Source organism: Perkinsus marinus (assembly GCF_000006405.1).
Source record: "Perkinsus marinus ATCC 50983 genomic scaffold scf_1104296951958, whole genome shotgun sequence".
NCBI classification, from domain to species: Eukaryota; Perkinsozoa; order Perkinsida; family Perkinsidae; genus Perkinsus; species Perkinsus marinus.
The window spans coordinates 41,857-56,922 of NW_003209085.1; the positions used below are offsets into that span (position 1 = coordinate 41,857).

General features: G+C 46.7%; 5 protein-coding genes and 1 non-coding gene across 6 annotated transcripts in view; 4 read left to right on the plus strand and 2 right to left on the minus strand.

Annotated features, from left to right (window-relative positions):
• Positions 1-1,936: 1,936 nt before the first annotated feature.
• On the minus strand, positions 1,937-2,008 carry Pmar_PMAR009710. The gene has a single exon. It is a non-coding gene; the product is annotated as a tRNA-Gln (tRNA).
• A 2,441-nt stretch (positions 2,009-4,449) lies between these two features.
• Pmar_PMAR009711 (hypothetical protein) lies at positions 4,450-5,116 on the plus strand (the record flags this gene model as incomplete). The annotated part of the gene is made up of 4 exons (XM_002777352.1): positions 4,450-4,541; positions 4,591-4,711; positions 4,770-4,886; positions 4,961-5,116. The coding sequence occupies 4 exons, from the start codon at positions 4,450-4,452 to the stop codon at positions 5,114-5,116; spliced, it is 486 nt and encodes a 161-aa protein (XP_002777398.1).
• Positions 5,117-6,127: 1,011 nt separating this feature from the next.
• Pmar_PMAR009712 (histone H2A.1, putative) lies at positions 6,128-6,541 on the minus strand (the record flags this gene model as incomplete). The annotated part of the gene is made up of 1 exon (XM_002777353.1): positions 6,128-6,541. One exon carries the CDS (start codon positions 6,539-6,541, stop codon positions 6,128-6,130), a length of 414 nt encoding a protein of 137 aa, XP_002777399.1.
• Positions 6,542-6,707: 166 nt separating this feature from the next.
• On the plus strand, positions 6,708-10,596 carry Pmar_PMAR009713 (hypothetical protein; the record flags this gene model as incomplete). The annotated part of the gene is made up of 14 exons (XM_002777354.1): positions 6,708-6,818; positions 6,890-7,159; positions 7,250-7,377; positions 7,422-7,512; positions 7,557-7,638; positions 7,688-7,938; positions 8,057-8,134; positions 9,308-9,445; positions 9,492-9,552; positions 9,599-9,817; positions 9,876-9,958; positions 10,121-10,214; positions 10,256-10,372; positions 10,520-10,596. 14 exons carry the CDS (start codon positions 6,708-6,710, stop codon positions 10,594-10,596), a joined length of 1,800 nt encoding a protein of 599 aa, XP_002777400.1.
• A 632-nt stretch (positions 10,597-11,228) lies between these two features.
• Pmar_PMAR009714 (hypothetical protein) lies at positions 11,229-12,214 on the plus strand (the record flags this gene model as incomplete). The annotated part of the gene is made up of 4 exons (XM_002777355.1): positions 11,229-11,535; positions 11,842-11,973; positions 12,020-12,137; positions 12,175-12,214. 4 exons carry the CDS (start codon positions 11,229-11,231, stop codon positions 12,212-12,214), a joined length of 597 nt encoding a protein of 198 aa, XP_002777401.1.
• A 2,349-nt stretch (positions 12,215-14,563) lies between these two features.
• The window catches only part of Pmar_PMAR009715 (receptor for activated protein kinase C, putative), a gene marked incomplete at both ends in the record, with an annotated part of 903 nt that continues 400 nt past the window's right edge, over positions 14,564-15,066 (plus strand). Inside the window, 2 exons of the mRNA XM_002777356.1 lie at positions 14,564-14,961; positions 15,028-15,066. The exon at positions 15,028-15,066 is cut by the window's right edge and continues 4 nt beyond it. Coding sequence (XP_002777402.1) covers positions 14,564-14,961; positions 15,028-15,066 — 437 coding nt within the window. The remainder of the gene's footprint in view (positions 14,962-15,027) is intronic.

Below are 15,066 nucleotides of genomic sequence, written 5' to 3' on the forward strand. Positions count from 1 at the left end.
CCCGTGTATGACGCGGTTTAGGTTGATCTCACGATTCTCATCGGAGGTAAGGTTGGCCAGCAACATCATCAGGTCTTTGACATCTTCATCGTGTGAATTGAGTATGCTAGGGTTGGATTATTACCCACTCCTACTGTTCCTGTGTTATCGTTGATGATGATGATGTTGATACCAGCATTCTTGTGGCCGAGTTGTTGTCAATTCGTTAAGGGGTGTATCATAGGTTGATTTATTAATCATATATTAATCCCACTTGGTATCATGTCGTATTGAACCACCGAGTATTGGTACGTGTAATCCAATAATTTGAGTATACTCATTCCCCTTGCTGTTGTATAGTATAACTAACCCACATTCCTATTCAATGACTACCACTTCGTCCGACCGGCCTCCTACTACTGCAATGACCTTGGCAGTGGAGAAAGCCAAGGAAGCCCGACAGAAGGATTGGCAAAAGTAGATTGTTTGGAATCCTGAAGTGGAAATGCTTCTGCTGATGATTCTACCAGCTTGCTTCACGGAGATCCCCTCAGTGAACTCTTTCAACGTGTCGGCTGTTCATCTGCTTAATTCTAGAAATTTCTGATCTCACGTATAAGAGAATGTATAGTGGATCAATACTCTAGTGTAGACTGCTGTTTTCGAGGAAACGATTACCATTTTCATCTTGTAGTGGTTAGTAAATACGGTGTGTGTTTGAACTTGTGCTTTTGCTTTTCTATATGCTCATTACGGTGTGTGTCTTGTGGGATGATCTGATGTTACATCAGAGTTATTTGACGAATATCTTTGTTATTATATATGTCGATGGTGTGACGGCATCTACACTGTCGTATTATTAGTAACAATTCCATTGTTGGATATATATCCATAACTAGATTCACACGAGGAATGTCTCCACATTTCTTGTTGTTTCCCAGACTGTATAAGAGAGAACTTCGTCGACGAGAGAAGGACAGGAGGATGCAAGCCATGCAACAGGAGTATCTCTTTAGGCATAGGGATGAGCGCTATGGGTGAGTAGTAGCTGCTGATGTTTATCCTTATGTTGCCAACCTTTGTAGTATGGGACCTTGCGGGGAGTTCCACATCCCACCCATCATGTTCGGATCGAGTGGTGGTAGTAGCCATACGACGACAGCAACAACCAGTGGCGGTGGTGGCGCTACCCAGACTCCTACAGGGGTTGGAAGGTTGTCTCATGGGAGCCGCAAGATAATAGAAGTAAATACGCCAATGCAAAAGAAAGGTAGGGTGAGGTTGCCGGTTCGAATCCTGGTGAGATCATCTTGATAGACTCCGCTCGTACGGTACTTCATGTAACGCCTCAAATGGATCCTTCATCGGTGGCGGCTGCCCATTTACAAGCTCTAATAGAAAGTGAAAATAGAAGTAATCAGCATGGTGGAGGGGGATTGATCCTGAATGTATCATCGTAGGACGGCAGAGAGTCGACGAGGTTCAGCTCGAGTGGGACAGGAGATGTTTAGCGGCTTGGGAACACGAAGTGGATAGAAGGAAGTCAGCATCATCTGCGATCGCCGATCCAAATCGATCGTGTTATCTATTCGGTCAGACAATGGGATATATCACATCAACTCCAACAAGCTGAGAGAGCTCGGAAGGTCGAGGCTGAAGAGAGACGGAGAAAGTGGGACATTTGCACCAACCTTTTGTTACTTCGTCGTTTCTATTCCGATTCAACTGCTCAGAGAGTTTAACTGTTACGTTCAGCATAGAATGGAAATAGAGGATATCCACCTCGCAGCGGTACCAGCCGAACATCCCCCAACAGAAAGTTGTAAGTGGGGTCGGTCTAGCAGCTTACTCAATTGAATGGTTGTCCGCTCTGTCGTGTGCTGCGGGATAGTAAGGCACTATCGGTATGCTCATAACCGGTGTTCAGTAAGGGAGGAACTTTGTGGTGAAGACATGGAGGTTCTACCGGGATTTGAACCCAGATCGCCAGATTCAGAGTCTGGAGTGCTAACCGTTACACCATAGAACCGACAGAATGATTACCAGTTTGCATTGGGTCACTGTTTCATTCTCTACAGCTCCTACGATGCTGCAGAACTCCGCTGCGGAGCCTCTAAGAGACCAGTCGAAGGTGCCTCTCGAATCGAGTTAGTCGGCCATTACGTAAGATGGGGGGGGGGAAGAATCGCCGTCATAAATTGGTCATTCATTTGGCATTGAACCACCGCTAAACCTGGATAGAGGGAATTAAATAAGCGTTGAAATTGGTCGAGGGATACCTGTACTCTTCCTGATTCTCCCGAGAGCTACTAATCGAATATCCCAATATCATTTGTGGGAGAATTAGCTAGCTGCATTGTATTGAACATATGATGGAATGATTTGCACTCGTTTATCCTCTTTCGGTGATTCAATGTTATATCGGGTCATAAAAAGGGGACCTTGTCTGTCAGGCTGGCAGGAAATTAATTTACGTATAACTTGACGGAAGTCATTCGTTCAGCAATAGCTGGTTCATTCATATTCATCCATTTTATATCCAACTCTGAACTATGCTAATTAGTGGCGGGTCTTCCCGCAGCCGGATGATTCAGAAAGCATGTCTCAGGAGTAATGTTGTGGTGTTAAAGTGAGCTCATCACAGAGTAGTAAATGCACGGATCTGTTCGCCCTACCATATCAGTACGCTGGTTTAGACGAAGGCAACCGGGAAAAGGATGCAGTGTGTAGTTCTTCCTTAGCGAGGGTCTGTGTTTGAATATCTTGCAGAAATGTTCTCTTTATTACGTCGATTGAGCGGATTACTCCATCGTCCTTCTTCCGCTGCTCCTGCTGACGACGACACCCCGGGTGGCTCTAGGAAAGGGGTGACTGGGGACTCTGAGTCAGTATACTCTGAAGAGAAGGTCGTAATAAGCCTGCCATCTGCCGTATATTAACGTAGTAGATTCCAATGCACTGTGTGCAAACCCTGCGGAAGAGGACACTACCATCGGCGACAGAGTTGGTGACGCCTGGATATAGTCGATGGTCATTGAAAGGTGATGGTGACCCTACGAGTAGCCGCAGCAGTTGGCCTTCTATAACCATAAAAGGTCGGCGTCGTTGAAAGAGGGTCTTGCCACAACTGAGCCGACAGATACGTCTCTTGCTGACTTATCGACACCAATCGGGAGGATGCAAGTCGACGCAGTAGAGACGAAATGCAGGAGTTTTTCGAGGCACCCACAAGTAGGAGGCATTGTTGTTCTTGTTGACTGCATCGAACATTATTAGATACTATCTACTTTATCTATCATAAGGAAATCAATTGTGCCCACCCTCAATGAGCTCCTGGTTGAAAGCAATGATAATGCTAGAAATGTGGTGAGTTGGGAGCGGGGAGGGAGGCGAGTTGCGGTCTGGATCAGCATGTAGGTTTCAAGGCTTTTGAGATATACTACGCCACTTAGTAGGGAAGGAATTTTTGATGTGTGTTCCCAATTGCTCCCTTGAGTTGCCTCAATATGAGTATACCACGATCATGCGTGGATACTCCTAGTGATGCTAGGCATAGCTAGGCATGCTCTGTCGAGGGTTATGATGATCTCAGAGGAACGATGTCCTGCAGGAGTCGATGAGGAAGAAGTTGTTGTTTGTGAATGACGTCGCCTGTAAAGAACAAGTGAGATTGGACTGTATTGAACTGGATGAATTGAAGTGATAACTGATTGTGTATGATGATGATGGTACATACCTGGTATTGGTGTCAGATCAGAGTATGGCAGCCGTGGTGAAGTGAGGGCAGCAAGGAAATTGTTGATCGATTGGCTTGCGGAGGTGGACACCTCTGCTTGGCTCTTCCAATCCTCTCATTAGGTGATCTTCGCCCGAATCGATGCTTGTCAAAGCCGCCGTAGAGCAACAGAGACGAAGGCAGCAGCTGCGGGACCCTTGTTGGTGCCACCCCCACCACCACCTCCCACATCATCATCATCATCACCAAGTCCAGTCGATAACGTTAAAAGGATCCGGGGTAATACAGCAGCAGCCTGTGAGATCAACTCGTAGCTTCACTCAATACTTGTGAATGGAATACAACCACCACGTGCCGAGTGCTTTGACTCACTGTGGGGAATGGACGTCTATCAGTACCGCTCGACCCTACCGTAACCCCTACAACTAGAGTGATAAGTCGGGATAGAACATCATCGGCAACGACGATGGTGTCCAAAGCTGAGTAATGATGACTCCTCACTCGTCGCCTTTGATGAGTCACCTCAGTCTTCTCTCTCGTCCTTCCTACCCCACTCGAGTCATCACAACCACAGCTAGTCGTAAACGAGCTCGAGGGAGTAGTCGTGGTGGTGGTAGTGATATTAGAAGTACACCTGTAGTCAGTCGTAGACTATCAGATGGTGGTGTGGGTAGTAGGATGCTTGTAGTGATATCACCACATAGGACCTGTGAATCGTCTCAGTCCCGATGTCGATGTCACCTAAGGCTACAGGAGATCGACGTCCTCGGCGTGCACGCAATAGTATTGGTGGCCACGAAGCTCCTGAGGATTTCACCGTGGAGTGGTAGTACGCCGGCCACAAGGGTGCATTCCGTCTCGAAAGGTATGATCAGGACGGTACCAGTGGACAAGAAGAGGAGGAGGGTTACTGTCGATGATGTCGCAGCACGGGTCAGAAGACAGATCGCTGAGTTGGATACCCAAGGCGAGGCGTTCTGGCACCTCAGCTGTTTGGTGAGGAACTACTACTACTACTGTACTACGATACAGCTTATGGCGTCTTCTCTCTTAGAAGGAGTCTTCTACGTTGCAGACCCTGCATGATTGCAAGATAGCATTAGAGAAGGATGGATTAGATATGTCTGTGAATCGGCGGGCACTGGGGGCGATCCTTGTTGCTGTACAGCATGTAAGTACGGCTCCTCCTACTACTACTACTGCTGCTGCTGCTGCCACACCGACGAGAATGATTTGTGTTATCAGCTATTATCCCGGCCGCAGAGTGAGGCTGATATAGAACGACTATCTGCCTTCATTGATGCAGTTCAGAAGACCCAGACTCGCAATGAACTAATAGAGCATGTGCAGTCCGCCATCAATCTACTATCCCCTGCTGTGACTCCTAACGTCCTATTGTAAACTATTATTATGAAGAATTATCCTTCCAGGATGGGCAGCATGAGCTCCACCATTCATAATGCAAGTCGACGGATATTTCAGGGCTATTGCAGTTGAGTTAGTCGCAGATTACTCCAAGATCGCCCCTAGTTGAGGACACGCGAAGGTGCTCTCTTATAGGAGACCGATTGGTCATTACAATACATCCATTAACGTTGTCATCTAACATGATAGAAACCCGAACGTCCTAAACTTCTATTATTTTCATCTCGTTAGTGCATTCGTGCTACATCAGAGCGTAATAGATTATGAGATACATATTATATATGTAACATATAGTCAATCGCTTGCCTAAGGCACAAGCTCTCCTCATATCACTCACCAAATAACTTCATGTATCGTCGGAGTAGAGCGGATAGAGCCGCGCTGTCTTATCCGTCTACAAGGCCCAACGATAAGTAATGCCCCTTATATACACGAACTGAGAAGACGATCTCTCACATGATTACTACTTTTACACATCTGGAATCTCAGAGGCAGTCATGAATGTAACACAGTTTGAAAGAGTCTTTTCTCATCACAGCAACGTTGGCGAGATGCCTAACTCATGAAGTGAGGTTGCGCTGGGATCTCATGATGATGTGAGTAAACCTTCCGGAACGACGATAGTGTTGATGACACCAATGGAAGCTTCCTAGTGGTTTTCCAAACACCTTGAGGATCTTCAGCTTCACGGCAATTAGGATGCTGTTGGAAATATGTCGGTAACTCACTAGGAGGTTATCTTGATCTAACGAGTTCGGTGGTGAGGTCACCAGGCAGTAAACCTATCGAGTATGCGACTAGAGCATGAACTGTCCCTCTCAGCCTGGACACTATCTGAAATAGTGCAGTCGCAATTGGTCTACCTTATCAAAGGAAGATAGTGCGTCGTGTATTAGAACATTACCATACCATCTTAAAGTCACAATCTACTTAGACAACTCAACTTGTGATGTAGTGAGAGAATAAAAATAATCAAAAACGTAATGGTTACATCTCTTGTGATTGAGTGATACCTTTAGCCTTACTCTTCTTTGGTAGAAGAGTGGTATGAATATTCGGTAACACACCACCACTAGCTAGAGTCACTCCAGCCAAGAATTTATTCAACTCCTCGTCGTTGCGAACAGCCAACTGAATGTGCCTTGGGATGATTCGAGACTTCTTATGATCACGAGCAGCGTTACCAGCCAACTCGAGTATCTCCGCAACCAAGTACTCGAGGACAGCAGCCAAGTAGACAGGAGCACCAGAACCAATACGTTTAGCGTATCTACCTTTCTTGAGGTAGCGGGCGATCCTACCAACAGGGAACTGTAGACCAGCCTTGGCGGAACGTGTCTTAGAGCCTGCAGGCTTCTTGCCAGACTTACCACCACGACCACTTTTACCTTTACCGGACATAGAGAGGAAGTGTAAGGCGGCTAACGGCGAGTTAACTCTGCGATTAGTGTATAAATGGTGATGCGCATAGGCCTAGCAAGATCGCAAGAAGGAGCAAGATTAGCTGTTTGACGGCTAGAGGAGTTGCGAATGGATTGAAGTCACTATTAGGTTTAATTTGGGCGGTATGTCAGGCGACAAAGCAGACAGGCGAAATTATAATGTATTATTCGCTCAGGAGATCATGCTTGGCCTCCTCAATAATTACGGATACACGCTTGTTATCGCTGGTGCGCAGGTAGGTGTATCTTGTGGTTGACTACGCAAGATACAAAACAGGTCCAAACGATGGTTATGTGTGCATTTTAGGACATAGCTCGTCTCTTCGAGAAGACCAATTTGATGCCCCTCTTCACTACAGTCATGTTATTTGCTGCTTTTGCTACCGGTGCTATCCACGCCCGAATAGCAGCACCCTATTCCTACCGTCAACGTGTTGGTCTGGCCATGCTTATCCAGTCCGTAGGGTACCTACTATTTGGTACTGCTTTCCTATTTGTTGGAGTCCAACCTGTTATCGGCTTCTGGATGGCCCAAGTGGCAACCTTCTTAGTCGGAGCCTTTCAAACCATAGGTGAGGTAATACTCTAATATGTGGCGATTGGGAAAGTGTTAACGCCTGGTACAGGGTCCATGCTGAGGATTCATGTGAATCTCTTTCTTATTTAGATTAATAACCTATCGTTATTGAACTCGCTCCCGAACGGTCTAGTTGGAGCCTGGGGTTTCGGTACTGGTGTATCACAGTTCGTCGGTAGCATATCTTACGTCATTGCTATCAACCTAGGCATAGCATAGTAAGGTTGGTCGGCTTATATTGGCTCAAGCTACTTGTTGTTAGTTCGACCTTCTTCTTGAGCCTAATACCGGTCTACCTTGTCTATTGGGCCCTCTTTACTCGAGTTGAAAAGCTGGCTCGTGGGGAGCGAGAGGTAATGTAACATTCCGGTGGGGAAAGTTTGTTATTGTTGCTTAGGTTAACGAGGGTGCGAATGAAGCTCTACTTGTGTCGGAGGAGTCTCGTACCAGTCTTAAGCTCACTGGGAAGACCTTCCCTAGTGAGTGTACTATCATCCAATTACTAGAATTATTTCACTCATTGTTCAGACGTTTTACGGATGGGTGGAAGCGTTATTGGCAATATGGCCGCTACTTACGCGTTTAATTATCTGATTGAGTCGGGATTTGCCGATCGAGCTACCTTGCATCCTGAGCCTATCACTGCGGCTATTGCTGTGAATTCATATGCACTAGGGGTGTCGGTGTATGGTATCGGTACTATGCTGGCTCGACTCAGCGTCTCTTGGTTCCCTACTACTAGGATTGGAATCATCACCATAATACAACTGATGAACTCTGTGAGTGACTAGAGTCGACTCTGTGTGGCAGTGTATTCCATGTCAGGTCCTCTGGGGTCTGGAAGCATATTATCATAGTATTCGATCGTTAGGGCTGCCTGGGTGGTGGTTCTATCAGATTTGGATGTTCTTCGTTGGTTGGATTGCTGGTATGAGCTACTCGAACTGCCTCAATGTCATTAGCATGTCGAAAAAGGTAGGTCATGTTGAAAATGGCTGGATGGTGTAGTGAAATTGACGATCGTGGGATTCGAACCCGAGTTCTATTGGGGTGATCTTGAGATAAGTCCAGGATTACTCGTTAGGTCAATTCTAAGCACTGCTGAATTATTGTGTGATATGCTGCTATTGTTCGGTTTAATTCAAGACTCCGCACTTCCCGTTTTCCATCTAGATACCATTTCAATATCGCGAGTTGGTGATGAATGTCGGTTTCATTTTCTCAAACGTAGCAGTAGTAGCAGCAACAGGGTCGTCCATTATAATGAATAACACGTTTATGAGTGCGCATCAGCTCTATCCACAGTCCGCCCCCTAAGATCCCTGATGATGGCCATTGTATCTATAGCTCAAACTCTAATCTTCTGTCACTTTTTCCAGTATGGATTATCACATCGTGTCCGCATTTAGTGGAATGGAACTGTATATTCGGCACGTCTGAAATGGCGGGTTCGATCCCCGGCGAGGGCATTTATTATTATTGCTTTTTTCTCGCTGTTGCTGGTTAAAGGTTATATTTTAACATCGATCCCAATCCTGGTTGATGGTCACTTTCTTGCTATTTCTTTTTTGGTATCTCCTTGCTACTCTCTTTCACTGGGGTAAGTTCAGTTTGAGCTCCTCATTATGTCGATACCTTACTGAGCTTTTTCTATCGTTTTTACTTCATTGATGTTGCTTAATAAGGGAACGGGGTGGGTTCCTATTGGGGAGGTCTGTGGTTCGATCACCTGCTGGACATTTTTCCGTAGTTCGTTATATTAAAGTAATCTACAACCTCATCCGCAGTGCCGTCATGCCTTCACCAGTGGATGACTCTCGTGAGGGTTCTCTTTCACCAACGTTGGACTACATACAAGTGAACGGTAATTATCAGTTGTCCGAGACGTTGGGTCGACGATCGTGCTCCTCCGAGACGATCTACAACTGTGATGCCTAAATATTGGTTACAGTCAGGGATTAAAGATAACTATGAATGGCTAAAATTAGAGGAATGGAATGAAGTTTGAATTGTCTGAGTCTCCTTGAGTGGGAACGATTTGCTATGGAGCTTCAGTTGCCCTATTTGCACTATTCCTTTCGACACTCCTCTTCAGATGACATCCTATACGTGGATGAGTTGTCCTTATGTTCAAACGCCTCTACTGAGGAATCGATCGACCTGGACCCCACTTGGGAGGATGTCGTGAATAAGCCTGTCGAGGCTGTTGAGATGCAAGCTAGATCCACTACTGACCGCTGCGTCGGTCCTACACCTCCCATTCACAGGGTCTTCAAGAATCCATCGGTGAGCAGCAGTGCCTTTCCCTCGTTGTATTATGTTATTTCCTTAGTGGCTATCAATGGCTTATATAACTGCCATAATGCTCATCCTATTCGGACGAATAGATGAAAGTAGTAGTGACACCTCTTCCTACCGAGTGGTGATGGTAACCATCAGTTGCCGACAGAAATCTGCTAAGTAGTGCTGGCAAAGGCTCGCCCGATCTGTTGAGGATGCCGTCCCCTCAACGTTCCGCTTGCGAGGTGTTGCGAGCACATATAAACATTTCTGAGCTTGTCATTAATCACGACAATTTGGGAGATGATGATGATCGTCTCTTGTGGAATACGAAGAACCTCGGCATCGCTGGTAAGGTTGTTACTGTTTTGCTCGCCTGTAAGGCTTACGAGACTATACTTCATATATTTGGCGAAGTTATAGTATTTGTCCGTAGGTGCATGGAAGCTCAAGTCATTACTGGATGAGGTCTTCCATTTCCCCCAGGATGTATTAAAATGGCAGAACATGCCTAAAAATGTAATTAGTTCGTTACGGCCGAGGACAAGAATTTTGGGATAACAGTCAGAGTTGCATTGTTGAGACCCATGAATATTTCAATCCAAGACCTCTTCCATAGAGTCCTCCTGAGCAACCTCTAATAAGCCACATGATGTGAATATAGAAAGTTATCTTGCTTAGGTAAGGCAATGGAGAGACGGGTGGAACATCGAGCTGAACTGCAGTCTAGATGGTCTCCTCACTAGACCCTCGGAGGTCGGTTATTCCCAATTGGGTGAGTACTGTTCTTACCATCAATGGGGTGAGGTCCTGCAGGCATGCTCATCTCGGAAGTGGCTGTAGCTGCTGGACAGACCAAGGCCGTTCGGAACTTCGTGTCGAAGTCGTTGATACGGTTGGCAAGTATTATCTCACCTGAGGCGGAGATGCAATGTAAGTCTGAGGGAGTTTCAACCGCCATTTGTTAATAACTTCAGAGGGACCAATCAATGCAAAATGTATTTATAGTGATAATATTGGTATTTGTCGAGTTCTTCCCTTTACATTGTCGGGTTCATCTCGACAAGAGTGTGACTTTAGGCGGGTATAATGATCGTACGGAGGCTCTGAAGATGTCGGCCTTTGCGTGGAAGAGGAAATACGGCTGGAAGGTTTGATTCATCAGCATGTACTTTTTGTCAATTTTGACGATATCAGCGTTGGTATATTCTTCAAAGGTTGATTACCCCATTTACGGTTAGTTGTTGTGTCGAGTGGCAATGGGCTCGTGGTGCCAAATCGCGTCGTACCATACAGCATGAGCAGGCAGTAAGTCCAGCCCCTCGAATGGGGGAGATTATTCCCATAAGTTGGGCAAATTCGTATACTATCCGAACTCGGAATGATAGACATTGCATCTACAGCCATAAATTGGACATCTTTCCTCGCCGCACAGGAATAACGCATTCAAGCATACGTAAAATGATTCGAGAAGGATACCCAGAGAGGGTCTTGGGTCACGGAGTATCGTGGCTGCAGATGATTCTTCCGGCCTCACCACCAGGGGGGACGTAGTACTATACATGGACACCCATAACAAGAGTGATAATGGGGGTAATCAGTTGGAGTCACGACTTCATCTAGGACTCAGTGATAGTAGCACGCCAATTCGAGCGAGACCGGTTGGAAGGTGTAGACTGGGGAGGCGACTAGATGGTCCTATTTACTCGGGATTTCATCTCGAGTGAGGCGGCTAATGACAACTACGTAGAGTATCAAGTAAATATTTCATATTTTAGTTCTTTTTATAATGGCAACTCATCGAGGTTTGTTCCTATTTCTATCATGCATCACTGTTATCTCCAAGAGGCATGCTGGTATCGTCGGGGATTGCGGTTCCACTGGGACTCGTATTTTCGCTTACCAAGTTGACGTAGATGATGGTGGTCATGTACTAAATGAGCTCTCAGTAAGGAAGGTGGCTACACTCTCCCCTGGGGTGTCGACACAATGGAGGTCGGGTACGCTGGAAGACCTCATGGCAACTGATGTTGTCGATGCTATTGAACCGATAATCAGGGAGGTGGAGGAGGGAGAGGACGACTCTGTTTGGCATGGTAATAAAATGGACTCATATATCCATTCCCATTGAATGTCACTCTATTGACCAAGCGTCTTATCTCGAGGCGAAGGAACCATTATTCTCCATCGCCTATTCTATCTAGTCAATATCAATACGACTCGATGAGGTGGGTTTTGATAGATCTCGTCGAGGTCTCATCAGATCTATTCTACCCTCTGCAAAAAGTGGCATTGTTCGAGATCGGGTGGAATTTCAAAGATCATAGTGAATAGTTGAACACAAAGGCCTCAAATATCCTATTCTCGTCCTGAAGCCTTTACTATGTATTCCTCCTCTCTAGGGCTGACTCTCCTCGGTACTGGTGGTATCAGGCGGATGAATGCCACCAGCAGGGAAGATCTATGGACTCGTCTCAAGCGTGAACTGATTACGAGGTTGCCGGAGGTTCCTATACAAGTTGGGGATATCCCTGGTAGGCTTTCACCTCGAGCCTTCCCTTGGAGCTGCTGATCCTTCAGGTGAGCTCGAAGCCTTATATGCACTAACGAGTGTGAGTTACCTCTACAATGGAGATGTCGGTGTCCTCGATTTGGGCGGTAGAAGTCTAGAGGTCTCCAACCCACCCATGCCCCCACTGTAAGACTCCAATTCACATGATGCTGTTATCTGTCAGCGGTGGTGAGCTCATCGTCTCGAACACAGGAACTCAATAGAGGCGTTGCAGCTATCGAGATTACCTACTGAAGAGGAGGTCTTGGTTGAAGTAGTGAGTCTGGATATAGGGAGAGGAATATGAAGAAATGGATCCATTTCGAGAGTACTAGGGTTTAGGGTGGTAGATTGAGGGAAGCCTTCCTCTTTCTGTTGACTAGGGCATGCTGAGGAGCATCTGTGTATCTACACTGAGGAGGGGTCGGTGGGGAACGCCGATGGATGCCGAGGCCTCTTGAGGGAGTATCTTGATGAGTGATGGCAAAGCTTCAATATTGGTCAACACTCTTGATACAGACATCGTGGACCAGTCTTGGCAGACTTCGTGGCGCGCGACATTGACTATGTTGGCATCGGCTTATTCATACATGCCATTGACTTTGCGAATTGGCTCGAAGGTTAATACCCTATCCTTGCCTTTCCCTGGTCATAGTAATGGTCAGCGATCCCCTCCTACCCCCACGTTACTGTAGAGGACCTCCTCTATCGGGCCTCAGAGGCTGTTTGTAGTACACCCTTCAACCATTCACGGTACGACTGTTCACCACTACTCTGCCAATTTACTCTTATCAAGGTTTATAACTCATCCTAGTACTCAGCAGTTAGTGGAGGCCCGAGGTCGCTGCGCCGATATCTGCTACATTGGGGAGCTACTCAGGGTAGGCATAGGAAGGGAGATGTGTTATATCGTTGTAGTAGTAGAACACATCTGATTGGCTTCATAGTGAACTAGATAGTTAAGATAATGGGAGTAGACAAGGGGACGCTAGTCTCATGAAGTTTCTGAGCGCACAGTTTATGTGAGTGCAACAGAGGTCTTCCTGGCAGGATATGAATCTTTCCAAGATAATAGTCGGCCATCCAGTGAACGGTGTCGAATTGGAATGGACACTTGGGTGAGGGGAAGTCCTTATCTCAGCTACTCGGGGGTCAACAACACAACGACGATGATAACTCCAGATTGTTGAGATGAGGAGTGATGGAGATCTGACAGGTACTTCCTCCGACAAGCCGCAACGATAGACTCTGTAGGGAAGGAGGAGTTGTGATAATGATGATGATGCCCAATTAAAGTTTCTTACAATCACCACCCAGGATCGAGTTCATAGTCCTCTAGTGCTGAGCTGCTGCTATTATTTGTAATAAACTCGAGACGGCATCCTGGCAGTAGCATCATCCACATCACAACATGATGGAATCTAACTCTCGGAAATAACCTCTCAGCCTTCCCTGACGAGCATGGTCAGTATCATCATCAGTAATACTACGATAATATCTCTTCCACAATTCCAGAGAGCTTTCGGCTGAGGCATCACACACGGGTTTGCTCCGCTCTAAGTCACTAAGGACCCTTCGGAACCGATCCAATGGACGTTCCTCGGGTGTAGAATGTCGTAGTTGGGGAGAGTTGATCACTATCTAACAGATGATTATCATAACAGATCAAGATTGTCATCCTACCTCTCTGAATACCATCGACTTGGTAGTATGAACTGGTGTGGGGAGGTTTTGAATATCGACTGTGTTGGTCGTAGAGGACGGCTTCTCCTTTGTCCTGTCCGACACGAGATCGAGTGATAGAGGCTCTCGACCTCCCCCTTCGTAGTTCGCATGTTGCCTCATTGAGAATCTACCCTTTACCAAGTTAATACTAGGAGGCTGTTGATTTGGATGCATATATCCTAGTGGCCTCATTGAAAACCTCCCCAATGAGCTCGTCACAATGGGTTGCTCAATGAAGTCATGTCCTTCTAGCGACTTCAATGAGGACTTCCCCTCGTCTGAGTCTACCACAGTAGGCGGCTGATTGGACTCATGGTACTCATGTGGCTTCAGTGAGGATCCCTCTTTAGAGATCACCTCAGAAGGACGCTGATCGGGTATGTGCGATTTCCCTACGTGCGATTGCAATAAGCCTCGTCCCTCCTCTGAACACACCATAACGGGATGATGCTTCTCATCCAATTCATTATCGTCTTGGTACATGAATGAGGATGTTCCCTTCCCAGAGGGCATCACAGGAGGGTGTTCACCTGATCCATGTCCGCCTGGTGGCTTGTGAGGGTATACCATTAATTGCTCAACTCTCTCAGGAAACCCACGATTGCTCATTTTCCCGTCCTTTGGTTTTGTTCTTATTCTAGCCAATGGTGGTATCCCCAAATAAGCATCCTCCCGAGTATCCTTAAGAGGCGGCGGGGTATCAACCCATAACCACATAACGAGTGTCAATCTCGGATCTATGCCGCGCTCCGCCAAATCGATCACCCGATCGATTTGCTTCAATACTCGAGTTCTCGGCTACCTCCACTGAGAGCTCACCACTCCTTTTGGCTCGTCATCACCTTAGAATGGCTCAAGAGCATTTACAGTTCCGCGGCGTCCTTCAGGGACATACTGATTGGGTTACCTCCATCGCCACTACGTATGAGGATCCCAAGATGGTTGTCTCCGGGTCTCGCGATAAGAAGATCATGATCTGGGAGCTCACCAACGACTCCGAGTCCGCTGGTTACCCTCGTCGTTCCCTTACTGGTCACAACCAGGCCGTCTCTGATGTGACCCTGTCCTCTGATGCCCAGTACTGTCTCTCTGGGTCTTGGGATAAGACCTTGAGGCTTTGGGATGTGTCCTCGGGTAAGACCGTCCAGACCTTCGTTGGTCACACTTCGGATGTCTTCTCCGTCGCCTTCTCCCCCGATAACAGGCAGATCGTCTCTGCTGGCCGCGATAAGTCTATCAAGATCTGGTAATAATACGGGATAGGACAATGGTTCATTGCAAGTAGGAATGTTGCATCTTGATTCTATTTCAGGAACGCCATGGGTGAGTGCCGTCACACCATTGTTGATGA